The following is a 16508-nucleotide window of genomic DNA, read 5'->3' as shown; positions in this document are numbered from 1 at the left end:
CATAATTTTTACAACTTCTTAATTATGTACAAACAATATTTTTTTAGAAGGTATATATACCCAAATCAATAAATGCAAAAAAATCTTTTAATAAGGTTTACACTATATAATTATGATCAATTAAATATATTACTTAATCAATATATGCATAAAATCTATCTTTTCATAAAAGTTTACACTATATAATTATGATTAATTAACTATATTACTTAAATTTACCACTTAATAATGTATCTTTTAATAAGGTTTACACTATATAATTATGATTCATTAAATATATTACTTAAATTTACCACTTAATTATGTATCTTTTAATAAAGGTTTACACTATATAATTATGATTTATTAAATATATTACTTAAATTTATCACTTAATTGTGTATCTTTTAATAAGGTTTACACTATATAGTTATGATTTATTAAATATATCACTTAAATTTATCACTTAATTATGTATCTTTTAATAAGGTTTACACTATATAATTATGATTTATTAAATATATTACTTAAATTTACCATTTAACTATGAATCTTTTAATAAAGGTTTACACTGTATAGTTACGATTTATTAAATATATTACTTAAATTTATCACTTAACTAGGTATCTTTTAATAAGGGTTTACACTATATAATTATAATTAATTAAATATTTAATAGTACTTAAATTTACTACTTAATTATGTATCTTTTAATATAGGTTTACCCTATATAATAATGATCAATTATCACTTAATTGTGACAAGTTTGATACCTCTATCCTGTTGAACTTAATTTATTTATTTTCCAGAATTGATTCCACTGATTTTTTTTTTTTTTTTTTTTTTTTTTCTCTTTTGACTCGACGATGTAAGGTTAAAGCAGGGCTTATGCAAAAAATAGAAAGTAGAGAGAGAAAGCTTTGTGTAGAGAGAGAGAGAAGAGTGTTCACCGAAGGCCGAAAACGGTTTTGCTACCTCCAAATTTCCCTTTGTTCTCTTTCTCGAATCCTCATCATCACCATTAGAGAGAAACAAGGGATACCGCTGTGAGAATATCGTGTTCCAAGCAATATGTCGTTATTCATACTTGTAATTTAGTTGATTTTTGAATCCAGCATTTTTCTATGAAGTTAAAGCGATCTCAACGAATGACGGAGTAGTCGATGGAGTGATTCATATCTTATTTATCATTCTTGTGCCTCACTTGATTCTAGATTTACCAATTTTTGGATCCTCGTTTTTTCTGCTTCCTTCTCCCTGAGGGCTGTTGATTTTTTTAATCGGTTGAGGAAAGATGAACGCTGGTGATGGTGGAGCTCCGGCGGGAACACCAGCTCCATTGGAGTGGAAATTCTCTCAGGTATTTGGTGAACGTACGGCCGGCGAAGAAGTTCAGGAAGGTAATAAACACTGCTTTGCTTACTTTGGATCCGTACTTATTTTTTGTGTCATTGTTGATGTTTAGGTTTTGCTAACAGTTTTATATCTGCTATTTTGATGGTTAATTGCACAAATGATTAGTTCATTGTTCACAGCTGAGAAAATCTGTTAGATTTCGATCACAGATTTGATGGAGTGATTTGCATGCGGAGTTTAGCCAGTGAACTGGATATGAACAGTGACGTTAATGAACTCACCAAGTTCACTTTTTTAGCTGAAGTTCTATTTGTTTTCTTTCTAATTTTGGAGATCCTTGAACTTGTGTCTTGATGTCTGTCATGTTTGGTTGGCGAATCAGTACTTGTTATTGATTTAATGAAACTTTATTTAATTGCAAAGGTGGTCAATTGATGGTGCTGGTGATGTATTACCTTACTGTTTAAGTGTGTAGAGCTCTGATACTTCAATTTCAGTCATAAGAGCATAAATTGCTTTTTACAAATCTGAATTTGCAACTCATGCATTTGTATGACAAGGTGGTTCCAAGTTTTGCCTCTAGGTTTACTCTACCCACCCACCTGTATCAGTTTTGGGTACATGTACCCTCTAGCTTAAGGTTGTTCAAGCTTTTATGATGCAGTCACTGGACATATTTTTAGCTCCTATAGTAAGTTCTTGAGATTGACGAGCATGTTTCAATACCGTGGGCTGCTTGCAGAGAAATTTATACTGGCTGAGATGCCTAAATGGTCAAGCTAGACAAAAAACCTTTCTTGAGTTTTGTAAAGATTGGAGATTGCCCATGGGGGTGTTGGCTTGAGTCCAGCCAAGTGTTTAACTGCACATGAAAAATGGAGACTATCCCAGTGAGAAGACTTCGGTTCAAGACTGTTCTGCTATTAGAAGTTGTCCATTTCACATAGTTCCAAAGTTGCTTGATGAAAATTTATTCACCGTTGTTAGGCTTCCTGATAGTATTTTGTATCTGCTCAGTCTTTTTTGTGGTTTTGATATGCTATATGAAGGGGAACCTTGGAGCAACAGTAAAGTTATCTCCGTGTGACCTATAGGTCACGGGTTCGAGCCGTGGAAGCAACTGTCTACATCACACCCTGTGGGTGCAACCCTTCTCCAGACACTGCACAAACACGGGTGCTTTGTCCACTGGGCTGCCCCTTTTTTCTTTTCTTTTCGAGATGCTATGTCATTGGACTCTTGATAGATGATAAGGTTGTTCATTGTGAAATTGATTGAAAGCTTACGGTCAAAAGTTCATATGCATCTGCTGAGTGTTCTACCCTCTGCAGCTCCTACCCTTATGCTTTATCTTCCTCTTTTAGAACTATCCTGATTCTCTTTCCAAAAATCTTTTTATTTTTATGGGTTAAGTAGTGGGATTTTATTGATTGCACCAAGAAAGTACTAGTAGGTACATCAAACTACTTCTGATCCCCTTAATTAAGAAGGGATTCCATAAAGTCGTCAAAAGTATTTACATCGCACTCAATCTTGAGGTTACACTAAGAATTATATGTAATGCTCCAAATATGACCGAGTGTATTGGTGAGTATTTGTTATAAAACACCTATTGTTTCTTTCTTTCTGTAATGACCAAAAAATGCAAAGAGGGATAGTGTTCCGAAAGTCTTTGAGATGCTTCTTCATTCTCTGCCTGTTCCAGCTATATAGTATATACAGCTTCTTTCAGTATTTCTGGATGCACCCATTGCATCAATAACACTTTAAGGAACAAGGTCCATGCCTTCCATGTGTATTGACTATACAAAAATAAAAAGATGAGCGGGAGATCCACTGTTGGCTTCATGTAGAAAACACCTCCTGCATAGCTGAAAACCTCTTTTTTTGTAAATTGTCCTAGGTTAGGAATGCTTCCTGTACGGCCAGCCAGCCAAGGCAAGGTTCTTAGTAATTCTTTTGTCTTCCTCATTGCTTTCCATCTCCATATCTCCTGCCCACTGGAGAATTTAGCTGGTTATAGCAAGATTTTATGAACTTTCTTTTCTGTCCACTGTCTATGCTAGAGAATCAGGAAACTGGCCGTATTTGGACCCCTTCTAGTCTGGATTACAGTTGCACGAAGTTCTCTTCTTCCCAATCAGAGAACTTCCTCCTCAAGCCAAAATTCCAACTTTTGTTACTCCAGCATTCAGTAATTGTTGCATCTTGCTTCAACGTCATACCAAAATTTCAGGGGAAATTAAGTCCAAGCAAGGATCCAGCTAGATTCTGGGTTTTAAGTTATCTTCTATAACAATAAATCATTGATGCTTATACATGAGATACACCGTATGCCCCATTAGTTTGTTCAGTTATTGCTGAAAAGTTTATTTATGTTGGAGAAGTATATTTTATGACCTTTGGTATAGCTTAGTTCATTGTGCCAGTTAAATAATTACTGAAGTACCCAAACAGCGTAAAAACTTAAAAGGTGGAAGTATTGAGAAGTTGATTGACTGGTAGCTTTTTCATAATCTTCACAATTTAGGCCTAAATGCGACTCCTACCGAAGTTAAATCCAGATTAGATTTTTCTTTCTGACTTTATTCAGCCATTAGGGTTCCTTTTTGGTAGAACATGGATTGTCGTTGAAGTCGTTTTCCCTCAATATAAACCACACTCAAGCTTCTTTATCATCATGCCTTTTGGGCTTGGATCCTTTTCCATCATTCCTCATGGTTTATAGGTCAAGCATGCTGAATGTGCACAGTGGAAGAGAAGGCGCATGGACTGATATACTGTTGATCATTGAAGATTGCCGAAGAATGCCTAAAAACAACACTTTTAGTTGCAGAACTCCTTGTTCATGGATCTAGTTTGCTTGATCATGTCGGTCTTCTCTATAATATTGGATGCTAGAAGACTTCTTTTATGTTCCAAGGCTCCGTGGAAATCCATGGCGGTACCATATTCATGATGTTTCTTGGCAGTTATGCCTTGTTTAAATAGAAGAGTTGCATTCCATCAACAGTAATCCTCTTTAAAGAAAACACTCTGAGATTTTATTACATGTTTAAAGTAACCGATCTCTTTCTTTTGTAATTTTTGTCTGGCTCGAGTAATATTGAGATTTTGATTTTACCCCTTCTTCCAGTGTTACTAAAAGTGAAAGTGCAAAGAAGCAACAAGTTACGTTGAGCTTGAAGCAGAATGCTAGAACTGAAACACACTTTTTTGAACTGAAGCCCACAAGTTGTGAAAAACATAAAAATTACCAAAATATGAATTTGGTACTATAAAAATTAAATTATAATTAACAAATTCTTATTTTAGCATTCTATATTTTGATATTAATCTAACTTCTCAAAGTTGAGATTTGAATAATCAACCGATCCTCAATAAATCACTCTGTGCACACTTCTCTAAAGCGTGTGGCTTCACTCATGAAGTGATGACCCCCTCGCTTCGCATTGTTTCGTCACTTTAAGTTGCAAAGTGATGACATTTAATAACACTTCCTTCTTCAATAGTTGTGTAAATAAATTCATGCAAATGTTCATCATTTCTTTATAAGGATAAGCTTGTTATTTCGGAGGTTTCTTTGCATGGTATTTGAGTGAGTTCATTTAGTGTAGGCCTTGTTACTTACCTATAATAAATATAGGTAACTAACAAAGATGCGCTTATCTTGATGTTGAAGCGTAATGATCATACATTTGAAATGCATTGTATGACGGGACATCTTACGTTCTTGAACCGATGACCATCTTTTGGCTAACCTAGCCTCTTCCTTCATTTCGAAGCTGTGAATGAGACTTTCATCTCACACGACTCCTTAGTGATAAAAGAAAGAAAAATCCATTTTCTTTCCTTTTTGATTACCTTCCTAGCATATGTATAAGATCAAATCCATTTTATTTCTAAAAAGGATTACTAATCCTTATCTTTTTGAGGAATCCTTTATCCGTCATTCACATGTTTTCACTCTTTTCGACCTTGGTTTCACAGGAGCAAGTTAGAAAAATTGAGAAATATAACCATATGATTTAATTTGCTCTCAATATCCTCGAGGTGATCATCTTAGGGTGATCATTATGTCGGCGAATGCTCTTGTTACACTCGTAGTTTCCAAAGGATGCAAACCAATTATATCGCATCTACATCGAGAATTCAAGTACATTAATCTAACTCCTCAAATTTGAGATTCAAATAATGAACTGATTCTCATTAAATCACTTTGTGGCGTTATTTGAAGCATACACTTCTCTAAAGCGCGTGGCTTCACTAATGAAGCGATAACCTACTCTCTTTGCGTTGTTTCATCGGTTCAAGCAACAAGGTGATGGCATTTAATAACACTTCCTTCTTATAGTTGGGTTAATAAATTCATGCAAATGCTCATCATTTCTAAACAAGGATAAACTCGTCATTCCAGAGCTTTCTTTGCATGGAATTTGAGTGAGTTCATTTAACGTGGCTTGTATAGTGACCTATAAAAGAAACTGTAGGCTTTGGACAATTCTCAACAATGTTGCACTTATCTTAATGTTGAAGTGTAATGATCATACATTTGAAATGCATTGTATGGGAGACACCTTACGTTCTTGAACCGATAACCATCTTTCGGCTAACTAAGCCTCCTCCTTCCGTTCAAAACCGTGCATGAGACTTTCATCTCACACTACTCCTAAGTGATAACATAAAGAATTCATTCTCTTTCTTGTTTGATTACCTTCCTAGCATATGTATAAGACCAAATCTGTTGGATTTCTAAAAAGAATTACTAATCCTTGACTTTTAAGGAATCCTTCATCAAGTCCTTCACAATTTTTTCAGTCTATCCGACTTTGGTTTCGTAGGAGCAAGTCAGAAAGATTGAGAAATATAACCATATGATTTAATTCGCTCTCCAATAGCCACAAGATGATCATCTTAGGGTGATCATTATGTCGATGAATGCTCTTGTTACTCTCATAGTCTCTGAAGGATGAGAACCAACTATGTAACATCTATATCGAGAATTCAAGTATATTAATCTAAATCCTCAAAATTGAGATAGAATAATCAACTGATTCTTATTAAGTCACTTTGTTCATGTTGTTTGAAGTGCTCATTTCTCTAAAGTGTGTGGCTTAACTCATGAAACGATAACCCCCTACCTTTGCTTAGTTTCATCGTTGTAAGCGGCAAAGTGATGTCATTTAATAACACTTCCTACTTCAATAGTTGTGTTGATAGATTCATGCAAATGTTCGTCATTTCTTTATAAGGATAAGCTCATCATTCCAGAGCTTTCTTTGCATGGTATTTGAGTGAGTTCATTTAGTGAATCTGCTGCCAATAACACTGTGTTGCGGGACTTTTTTTCTTTCAACTGAGTTCATTTAATATAGGATTTTACAATTTAGGATAATACAGCATTTATACTGTATGGCAATTTTCAGGTGAATAGAAAGAGAGAGAGAGATGTCTCTCAATATTGTGCATGGATTCCTCTTAATAATACCAGCTTGTTCTTTGGAGTATATCATAGTTTGACTAGTAGTTTTAGGCAGTTCGTGTTACCTGCAGATAGTTGCTGATAGTTTACTGTCAGATTTTTACGTGTAGATGAACCTTTCCTTGAAAACAACAAAACTGTCAGATCAATTAATACATAATGGATTTGATGACATGTAATAATGCTGCTGATTCTTTCTGCATTGCATAACTTTCTCAAATAGTGGGAAAATATTTACTTATGGTAGTGGTGTTCAGAGAATTTTGACACTCCTTTTGAGTCTCGTGATTTGTTTTCTGTCTCTGTTATTGCAGTTGATGTCATCTCAGCTATTGAGTTTGATAGAACTGGCGACCATCTTGCCACCGGGGATCGAGGGGGTAGGGTGGTATTATTTGAAAGGACCGATGCGAAGGAGGTTGTTTCTTCAACTTTGTAGTTATTCAGATTTGGAGGTTCTTTTTATTGACCAGGTCTTTTCCTTGCACTTATTTTTTGTTTAGCATGCTGGAAGCCGAAGAGAATTAGAGAGAATGGATTATCCAGTCACTCGGCATCCCGAATTCCGTTACAAGACAGAGTTTCAAAGCCATGAGCCTGAGGTAGGTGACTCATCTTTGTTCCTAACCTTCTTTCCTGCTGGATTTTCTCTTAGGAACTCTTGCATTGTGTACTTGTCTGACAAACAATATTTAAAAGAGCTTTAGGAAAATTTTACCTTATTGTTCCTGTGTCCTAGAAAAAGATTGATATTTTCAACCACCAATTCCCTGTATCAATGGTGGATTACTGTCCTCCTTTTTAATAATTGTGGTGTCCAGACCAGCTTGCACGCATCTTGACTAATACCACGGTATACTTTCTGCATCTCACCGGCACATGCAACCGAGTAACTCTGTCAAGGCTTAGAGAAATGTGAAGAAATCACCTAGTATTTTTGCGAATGCTGAAATATGAACCTTAGACCTCATGGTTCTTAACCCTCTTCATTGATCACTATCAAACACCCTTGGGTGAAAGTAGATTACCACTTTTTAACTGCTAGTTTTCACTCTTTATCTGCTCTTATTTCCTCGTTTTGCCTATTCAAGTAGAACTCTAATTTCCTCTTCTGCATCATTCAGTTTGATTATTTGAAGAGTTTGGAGATTGAGGAGAAGATCAATAAGATCCGGTGGTGCCAAATGGCAAATGGTGCCCTCTTCCTTTTGTCTACTAATGACAAAACTATTAAGTTCTGGAAGGTAAGGTATCTCATTCGATTTACTACTCCACAATCCTCAGTGGTAGTAAATGTAACATAGGTATTTGATACCCCTATCAAGTAAAATGAAAATGTATCGTGTTCCTTATTTACCTCTCCCACAGTACTTGTTGCATGGGAGAGTGAAACTAATAGCAATTTCAAGTGTGTAGTCTGACATGTCTTCATCTTCAAATTCATGATATTTTTAGAAATTTGTTGTTTTAGGAAGAGGCAGAGAAAGTAGTGTGGTGGGATGCCTGGGACAAATAATATTTGGTTTAATGCTTTGGAGAAATTGTCTTTTGTAGGGTGTATTGTTTCTTCATAGTTGTACATCAGCTATGGACAAAACCTGCCTTCCATTCCTGTGGACTGCATATTAGTTGAGCTGTGTGACTATCTATATTTGAGGCTGCCTATCAACATGCTGATTTGCTTCCTGAATTTTTCAGGTCCAAGAGAAGAAAGTTAAGAAAATATCTGATCTGAATATCGATCCTTCCAGAGGTGTTGCAAATGGCAGCATGCCCAGTTCAAGCGTTTCTTCCAGTCAAAAACAGTATCTGGTAAATGGGTGCTACACAGATGGATCTTCTGAATGTTTAAGCAATGATTTGTCGTTTCCACCTGGGGGTCTTCCTGCATTACGCTTACCTGTGGTAATTGGACTTGAGCTATATATGTACTGCCTATCTTGTGGCGTCAAGTTTTTCTATGTGCATTGGTTTTTGTTACCTCTCCATGTACATTGGTTCTCTTAAGTATGTCCAGCATTACCTATAAAAACATCAACTTCCATTGGTATAAAGTTGTATATAATTGCCCGAAAGAAAATACTTTAGAGAGGAGAATATTTCACGAATTATTATTTGAGCTCAACTCGTATGTGATACTCCTTACTTTGGTTTATTTTGAGAATCTGTTTTGATGACTGCACACTATTCCATAACATCTGTTAAGGTGTATCATTTTGGTTAATTTGTTCATCCATGTTTTGTTGTTCACATTTTAGTATATTACAAATTGCTCCTTTTAATATTTATTAATTATGCATACAAGCTAGCATACATATGTACATGTGTATATGTGCTTGCATGGATATGGGTCAGCACATAGGTGTGCGTATCCTCTACTTCTCTGGCTGGGTAACTGAAAACCCATTATGACTTTCTTCTCCCTTGAACATTTTCCGCATTGCTGTAGGGATTTTCATGGGGCTTTAGCTCATGTTCCCTCTGACAAATGCTGTTTGTTGAATTATTTTTTTTCTCTCGTTATTATTCTTTCAGCTGCATCTTAGAGCTTTGGAATCTGATTGCAGGTTACTAGTGGTGAGACCAGCCTTGCTGCTAGATGTAGAAGAGTGTATGCCCATGCACATGACTATCATATCAATTCTATTTCAACTAACTGGTGAAGATCCATGCTACATTGAAATCTGATTTACCATGTCTCTTCTATTTGTGAGAACTTAATAGTAATGTTCATTTCCTTCTTCCACCTAGTGATGGGGAAACATTTATATCAGCTGATGATCTCCGTATAAACCTTTGGAACTTACAAATAAGCAATCAAAGTTTCAATATTGTTGATGTCAAGCCAACAAATATGGAAGATCTAACTGGTGAGTTTTTGATATGTCGATCTCAACTTCCATTTTGTTATGGTCACCTTGCATGATAGTTTTATTAGCTTATTTATTTATCGAAACACTTGTTTCAATGAATGCTCAAATGTGCTTAGATGTTTGTTATTGCAGAGGTGATAACTTCAGCTGAATTTCACCCTACTCACTGTAACATATTGGCTTATAGTAGTTCAAGAGGATCAATACGTTTGGTAGATATGCGGCAGTCAGCCTTGTGCGACTCGCACTCTAAGTTGTAAGTATCACATTTACTTAACTTGTAGTTTTTTGCTGATGGGTGTTTTTCTTTTTTATCCTGCAAAACAAAACAAGATATCACCTGCAAAGAAATATTCTGGAAGCGAGCTAGTTTCTTACCAGTATAAGGGGACCTGGAAAATGATATTCTTCAAGTTGAGAGATACTCATTTTCTAATTACTTTCTCATAGCTTTTATAAGTTGAAATGTTGGTTTTCTCCTATACGCAGGTTTGAGGAGCAGGAAACTCCTGGCTCAAGATCCTTTTTTACCGAGATAATTGCTTCAATTTCAGATATAAAATTTGCAAAGGCTGGAAGATACATACTCAGTCGTGACTATATGACCCTGAAGGTTGGTCTTTCTGTAGGTCTAAACCTTTTCAGTTGACTGATATGTGCAACGTTGTGTATCATATTCTTGACTCTCTAAGTACTGTCTGATATGTAAAAGTAAGGAAAACAGACTTCTCAGAAGGTAACATGACTGTAGTCCATGGGCAAAGTCCATTGCATCTCTAGGTCGTATTCCTGGTAATTGGTTTAGGAACATGTTTAACGAATGAGCTCCGGCAAATTCTTCACTGCCGGAGTGTGATCTATTTTGCTAGTATACCAACGTTTGTGGTGCTCCTCTTATCTTCTCTGTTCAATTTTTGCAAGTAAAAGTGTTGTTTTCAAGATTTTACATCTCTAAAGAATTCAAAAAAGATACTCTATACCATATTCACAACTTTGGTTACATGACTAAATAAAACACCAAGACATCCATCTTAAAGTTGTAAAGCCCATGTGCCTCTGAGACCCCTTAAGAGCATTTTCTGTTCTTTTCTTTTCATAGCGACCACATAATGCATAGATGAGCTGTCTAGGAAAATGCCTTGACATTCTTCACTATGAATTAGAGAGCCTCTCCAATTGCAAAATAGTTACTCACAGTTCTTTCCATTGCTTAATGGAAAGGTTGTGTTCGTCAGTTCATTAGTCACGTCAGATTTAAAAACAAATAATTGACAGATTCTTCAATCATTCAACGCATGAATCACTTATTACAATACATTTTGACCATTCTATTATCATTGTTATCTATAATTGATTGGCATGCTTCTTTAATCCTTGTGTTTCCCTGTGGAAAACTTTGCAATTGAGTTTTTTTTTCTGCTAAGTCTCATCTTTCAAAAAAGCTTAATTACATGCAAAATCTCTTAAGTTTCATTAGGTTTTAGGCTTCATTTGCATCTTATGTTTGCGAGTCTGGAAAAGCTTTTTTGAACTTAAAAGGGCAGTTTCTTCATGTTTTTTCGATTCTTTTGTAGTTGCTGGCAAGAATATGCATATGTTACACCATAAGAATAACTATTACTCCCTCTGTCCCAATTTATATGACTCACTTTCCTTTTTAGTCAGTCCCAAAAAGAATGACACATTTCTATTTTAAGTAACAATTTGCCTATGAAATGTCTTTTTTACCCTTAATGAAATGATTTACAACCACACAAATTTCTATCATTCATTTTGGACCACAAGTTTTAAAAGTCTTTCCATTTTTCTTAAAGTTTGTGCCAAATGAAAGTACATCACATAAAATGGGACGGAGGGAGTATATTCAAGTTCCTTCTAGATCTCTACTTTCTCTCAGCTTTAGGTTACATGGACCTAATCGTCAATTTTTTCATTTTAAGGAAAGAAAGAATGAGAAGAAGTGAGGGGTATAGGAGCTGGTCTCAGTTTGAATTTACTGGTCTCTTTATCAGTGATTCTTTTTTCCTGACTAGATGATTCTAACCTAATTATATGTAAGAAAGATTGTTCCTTTATTACTGAAACTCACCTTACCTGCAGCTATGGGATATAAACATGGATTCTGGTCCAGTTTCAACTTTTCAGGTTCATGAACATTTAAGACCAAAGGTGAATTACTTTCTCCCAAAGTTGTGTGTTTGTGCTTGGTTAGTTTCTCATTTGTGTCAGCTGATTAATAATTTTATTGTATCGCTATGCAGCTATGTGATTTATATGAGAATGATTCCATCTTTGATAAATTTGAGTGTTGCCTTAGTGGTGACGGTTCACGAGTAGCAACTGGATCTTATAGGTGTGTAGACTTCTTCTTTTTTCTTCCTTTCCTTTTGTTTCTCCACCAATGTGATTTATTTTTCAGCTAATAATTTCTACTATTTCAGCAATCTTTTTCGTGTGTTTGGTTGTGCTCCGGGAAGCACGGAAGCAACTACATTAGAAGCGAGCAAAAACCCCAGGTACATGTATTAAAAGTTTTCAGCATGTAAATTTATATGGACATGTAGTAATGTCATGACTTTTGATGCCTTTGATTATTCTCTCTTAGGAGACAAGTTCAGACCCCTTCGAGGCCTTCCAGGTCCTTGAGCAGCAGTATAACACGTGTTGTCAGGAGAGGTATGCTTTTCTAGATACAAATATATAGTTTGCTCCTATATCTGAGTATGCTCATTATCTATATTTGCAAATTTTCCCACGACTATAACAATATAGCTGAATCTTTATGATGCATTCCAGGATCAGAAAGCCCTGGGGCTGATGCCAATGGAAACTCATTTGATTTCACAACCAAACTGCTCCACCTTACATGGCATCCAACTGAAAATTCAATTGCATGTGCTGCTGCAAACAGCTTGTACATGTATTATGCATAAGTCATGACAGGAGGAATCGGGTTCTCTTGGGTTGCGTTTCTTGGAGTGCTTTTCCGGAAGGCTTCTTTTCAAACCAACTCGAGGTTCTACCATTTCTCACGTGCAGAATCCATGCCGACGTATATTACATGTTCTTAATGTCAAGGTCCAGAAATGGCTCAAAGAATGGTCAATTTAGCAACTTACTTGTCAACAACCCAACGTTCTTGTTTTCTTCCTACCTTATCCTCCTTCACCCTTCTCAAGATCTCCGATGTCTTTATAGTTCTCCCCTCAAGCAAAACTGTTAGATAAGCAGAAATTATCAATAGATGTAAGGTAAATGCAGTTTTACTTTAAACCCTGCTGGAAAAGACCTGCTGGCTTAACTTTATTGAGTAGAAGTATTTTTTGTAGGATAATTTGATGGTTTTTTTTTTGCTATAGATTGTCGAACTAAAGTAGCTTTGTTTTCTTCTCCTGTAAAAGTTCAAGGGCGCTGGTATTTATTTACTTGCATTCCTCAGTGCTTTGCATCGTAAATCTTTTCAACAGACATGACTAAAATTAGGCTTGAAACTGAGCACTTCTGAAATCCGTTTTAGTGTATATAGAAATGAGATGTGGAGTTTATCTTACACTTGAAGTTTAGTTAACTCAGTTATATAAAGGCTAAATTATTAGATAGTCCCTCCACCTTAATATAAATAGTCAGTTAGCCATTTAGTGATCAGTGGATAGACACCTCTACTTGTGTTTGTTGATAGAGATGTATCATCTGAAGACCTAGGGTTGTGTCCATAGGAGTCATAGTATAAGACCAAGTGCGTAAAAATACTTGGCTCTGGTTCGGTCATTGATTTTCAAGTTGAAACTTGAAAATTTTATTTGAATAGATTTAAAGTTTTTCCAGTGGAATTTAAATCTAATATTTGAAGATCTGATCAAATCAAATATTATGGCTAAATAAGTATTTAAAATCTACTTTAAACATTAGTTTGGCGTCTGACCTGTCGAATGAACTGGCCAATTATATTTTGGATTAAGTTTTTATGACTAAAAGTTGTAAATACCGATCCTTTTTGTTTTCTTGAAATTATTTTATCAAGTGAGGGGGGTTAGGTCATCATATCTTTTATGACTAAACACTATCTTTGGCATCTGTTACATGACAAAATTGACACAAACCACAGCACATTTTTTTCCCAATATGCCCTTTGAATTTTCTCTCCCTTCCTAAAAGGATTATGCATTGGATATCAAGCACATGGAGTGCTCATTTTTCACCCCTATTTTCACCATTAACTCCAAATCTTGATTGATGCCAATTAATGGACATCTCAATTTTAAATTAGTTGATGTTATTTTATTAAGTATTACTATATATTTATTTGACTCATTCAAATCTATTTTCTTTCAATGTTAAATAATTTACTTTCAAGAAGTCAGTATTATTGTAAAGATTACTTCAATTAATACGGCTTATTATTCAAATTTTTTTGAGAATCACGACACTTAAAAAGAACATTTGTTTCACAGTTTTATTTTTAAAGTCACATCACCTATATACAAACACTACTCACATGATACATTCTTTTTCTAATTATATTATTTACTGCTAATAAGGTACTAATCACACACCTGAAAAAACGTTTATGTTTCTTCCTTATTTTCATAGCATATAGAAAATCTCAAAAAGCTTTAGTCATGACTACTATATTGAGCAATATTATCACTGGTGGTATCTCCCTGCTTGCTTAATGATTTTTTTTAACGTGATAACATCATCTATGTACAAAATTTCGTAAGTTTCAAATTAATTTATACGTAGAATCTGTAGTACACAAAAGAATAATCAAAGACGTTGCAAATTGTGAATGATATTCTGTTTTATAAAAATGAAACACCTTTAATTTCAAAACTCTTTTGCTCCATGAAAGAGGTTAGCCCAGTATGGAAGATTTTTTATTTTCCTTTAGAAAAGTAAAAACTATTTATGATTACAAATTCATCAAATTGTCTTCTCCTAGTTATTCCATTAATACTTGAATATACAAAAATAACCAACCAATCCCCCACCCCTCTATTTCATGTTGCTTTTTAAATTTTATCCTCACAAATTAATTTTTTTAAGGGAATTATTTATATTTTTACATCATAATATATATCTCACAAGTTATATCTCGCACCATTAAAGAACTTAAGCTTGATTTCTAAGGGAGAAAATTAAAGATCAGTTCATTTAAAAAACAAAAAATAAAGAATAACCTATTTAAAAAATAAACCGTGCAATTAAATATCACCATAAAGTGGGAAAAAAGCTGATCAACATGTTTCGATCGTGAACAAATGGATCATTGTGCTGGCGAAGGATAATTTCGTATCTTTAGAATGTCTTTACAGCAAGTGACATAAATTATACTTACATAGCAATTATGTCGCTACTTCACTGTCAATTGTATTGTCATAAATTAATGTGCATGAGTTTCTTACCACGTACGTAATCTAGAAAAAAATTATAAAATTATCGGTTTTTCTCCAAATCTATATACAAATAATTATAAAAGTGTTATTTTGTTTTTCGTTATCATTGCCACTACAAAGATGGAGTCAGGATTAGGAGTTCGATTTTGTTTTCCGTGGTCATTGCCAGGAATATGAGTATGGCGCAAATTGTCCAAATGGGGACTCTAACTGAGGCGTGTTGCTCGCCCATGGATTTGACATTCCCTTGTTAGATCATTCAAATGTGAAAAACGCATATCAACAACCTTCCTTTGACCAAAGTCTTTGTGTCGGTTGGTATGCGGGATGAGATAAACTATGATATTATTTTATCACATCTTTTGTATGGAATGTAATCCAATCGTTTTAGTATACATGATGAGATACAATAAATGTCGATATTAAGTAATACCTCAAACCAAATATAGAATACAGTTAAAATCAAATTTTATTTGGTATTATTATTATTATCCCACGTATCAAACAATCCTTGGACCTTGGGTCACAAATGTTTACTTATATTACTAGGGGCGGAGCTAGTAGCCCACATGTTGATTTGGTTGAACCCAATAGATTTTTTTCAAATACAGTATTTGTGTTAATAAATTCATTAAATATGTACATATATTACATTTAGTACTCACTTATTATCACTTAAAATCATCATTTTAAAATATATAACTCATAAAATTAAAATCCTAGCTAGTTTTGCTTCTCTCTATACCTAATCGATGTACCTTTTGAATACCATGGCCGTGTTTATAAAACCAAGTGCGTGAAATTACTTGCTTTAGACGATCAAAATGAACCATTTATTAAATGACAAGTATAATTTGAAATTAAAAAGAAAGAATAAGCAAAACTTTCTTGATTTATGAAGTGTGATTATTTTATAACAAGCTTTTATGAGTGAAGTGATAGATTGTGACTAAAGTGATTAAATGTAATAGAGAATAATACTTCATTTCTAATGGAGCCGAATTCTTCTTGAAATTATATTTTTGCAGTGAGGGGTCAAGTCATCATATCTTTTATGACTAAACACATTCATTGACATCTCTAATTGCACAATAAAAATGACACAAACAGTGGTACACATAATTTTCAAGATTGCCTTTGAATTTTCTTCCCTTCCTAAGGTTTTCCTTTTTTCTAGTTGGGTGTCCGATATCTATATTGAAGTCTCGATTGAATTAATTTCACACTGCAAGACCTATTCTAAAATGATGATGCTTTTAAATATAAATTTGAGACATATAATTAAGGGTGGATCACTCTTACCACTCCACCAAAACCCATGTTTTGATTAGATATATAACAAGCACATGCAATTACTCATTTTTCACTCCAATTTTCACCATTACTTCCAAATCTTGATTGATGCAAATCAATGACATCTCA

General features: G+C 34.5%; 1 protein-coding gene across 1 annotated transcript; it reads left to right on the top strand.

Annotated features, from left to right (window-relative positions):
* Positions 1-821: 821 nt before the first annotated feature.
* Positions 822-13115, top strand: LOC102584203 (serine/threonine protein phosphatase 2A 55 kDa regulatory subunit B beta isoform-like). Its single transcript, XM_006357309.2, has 14 exons — positions 822-1379; positions 7132-7235; positions 7321-7419; positions 7942-8061; positions 8516-8722; positions 9385-9476; positions 9569-9687; positions 9823-9946; positions 10180-10303; positions 11791-11859; positions 11952-12043; positions 12132-12206; positions 12296-12366; positions 12487-13115. The coding sequence occupies exons 1-14, from the start codon at positions 1274-1276 to the stop codon at positions 12621-12623; spliced, it is 1539 nt and encodes a 512-aa protein (XP_006357371.1). The 5' UTR covers positions 822-1273; the 3' UTR covers positions 12624-13115.
* The last annotated feature ends 3393 nt before the right edge of the window (positions 13116-16508 follow it).

This window comes from Solanum tuberosum, unplaced genomic scaffold, assembly GCF_000226075.1.
Source record: "Solanum tuberosum cultivar DM 1-3 516 R44 unplaced genomic scaffold, SolTub_3.0 scf00246, whole genome shotgun sequence".
Lineage (NCBI taxonomy): Eukaryota > Viridiplantae > Streptophyta > Magnoliopsida > Solanales > Solanaceae > Solanum > Solanum tuberosum.
The sequence above is the reverse complement of the archived record's forward strand: the minus strand, read 5'-3'. Positions and strand labels throughout refer to the sequence as shown.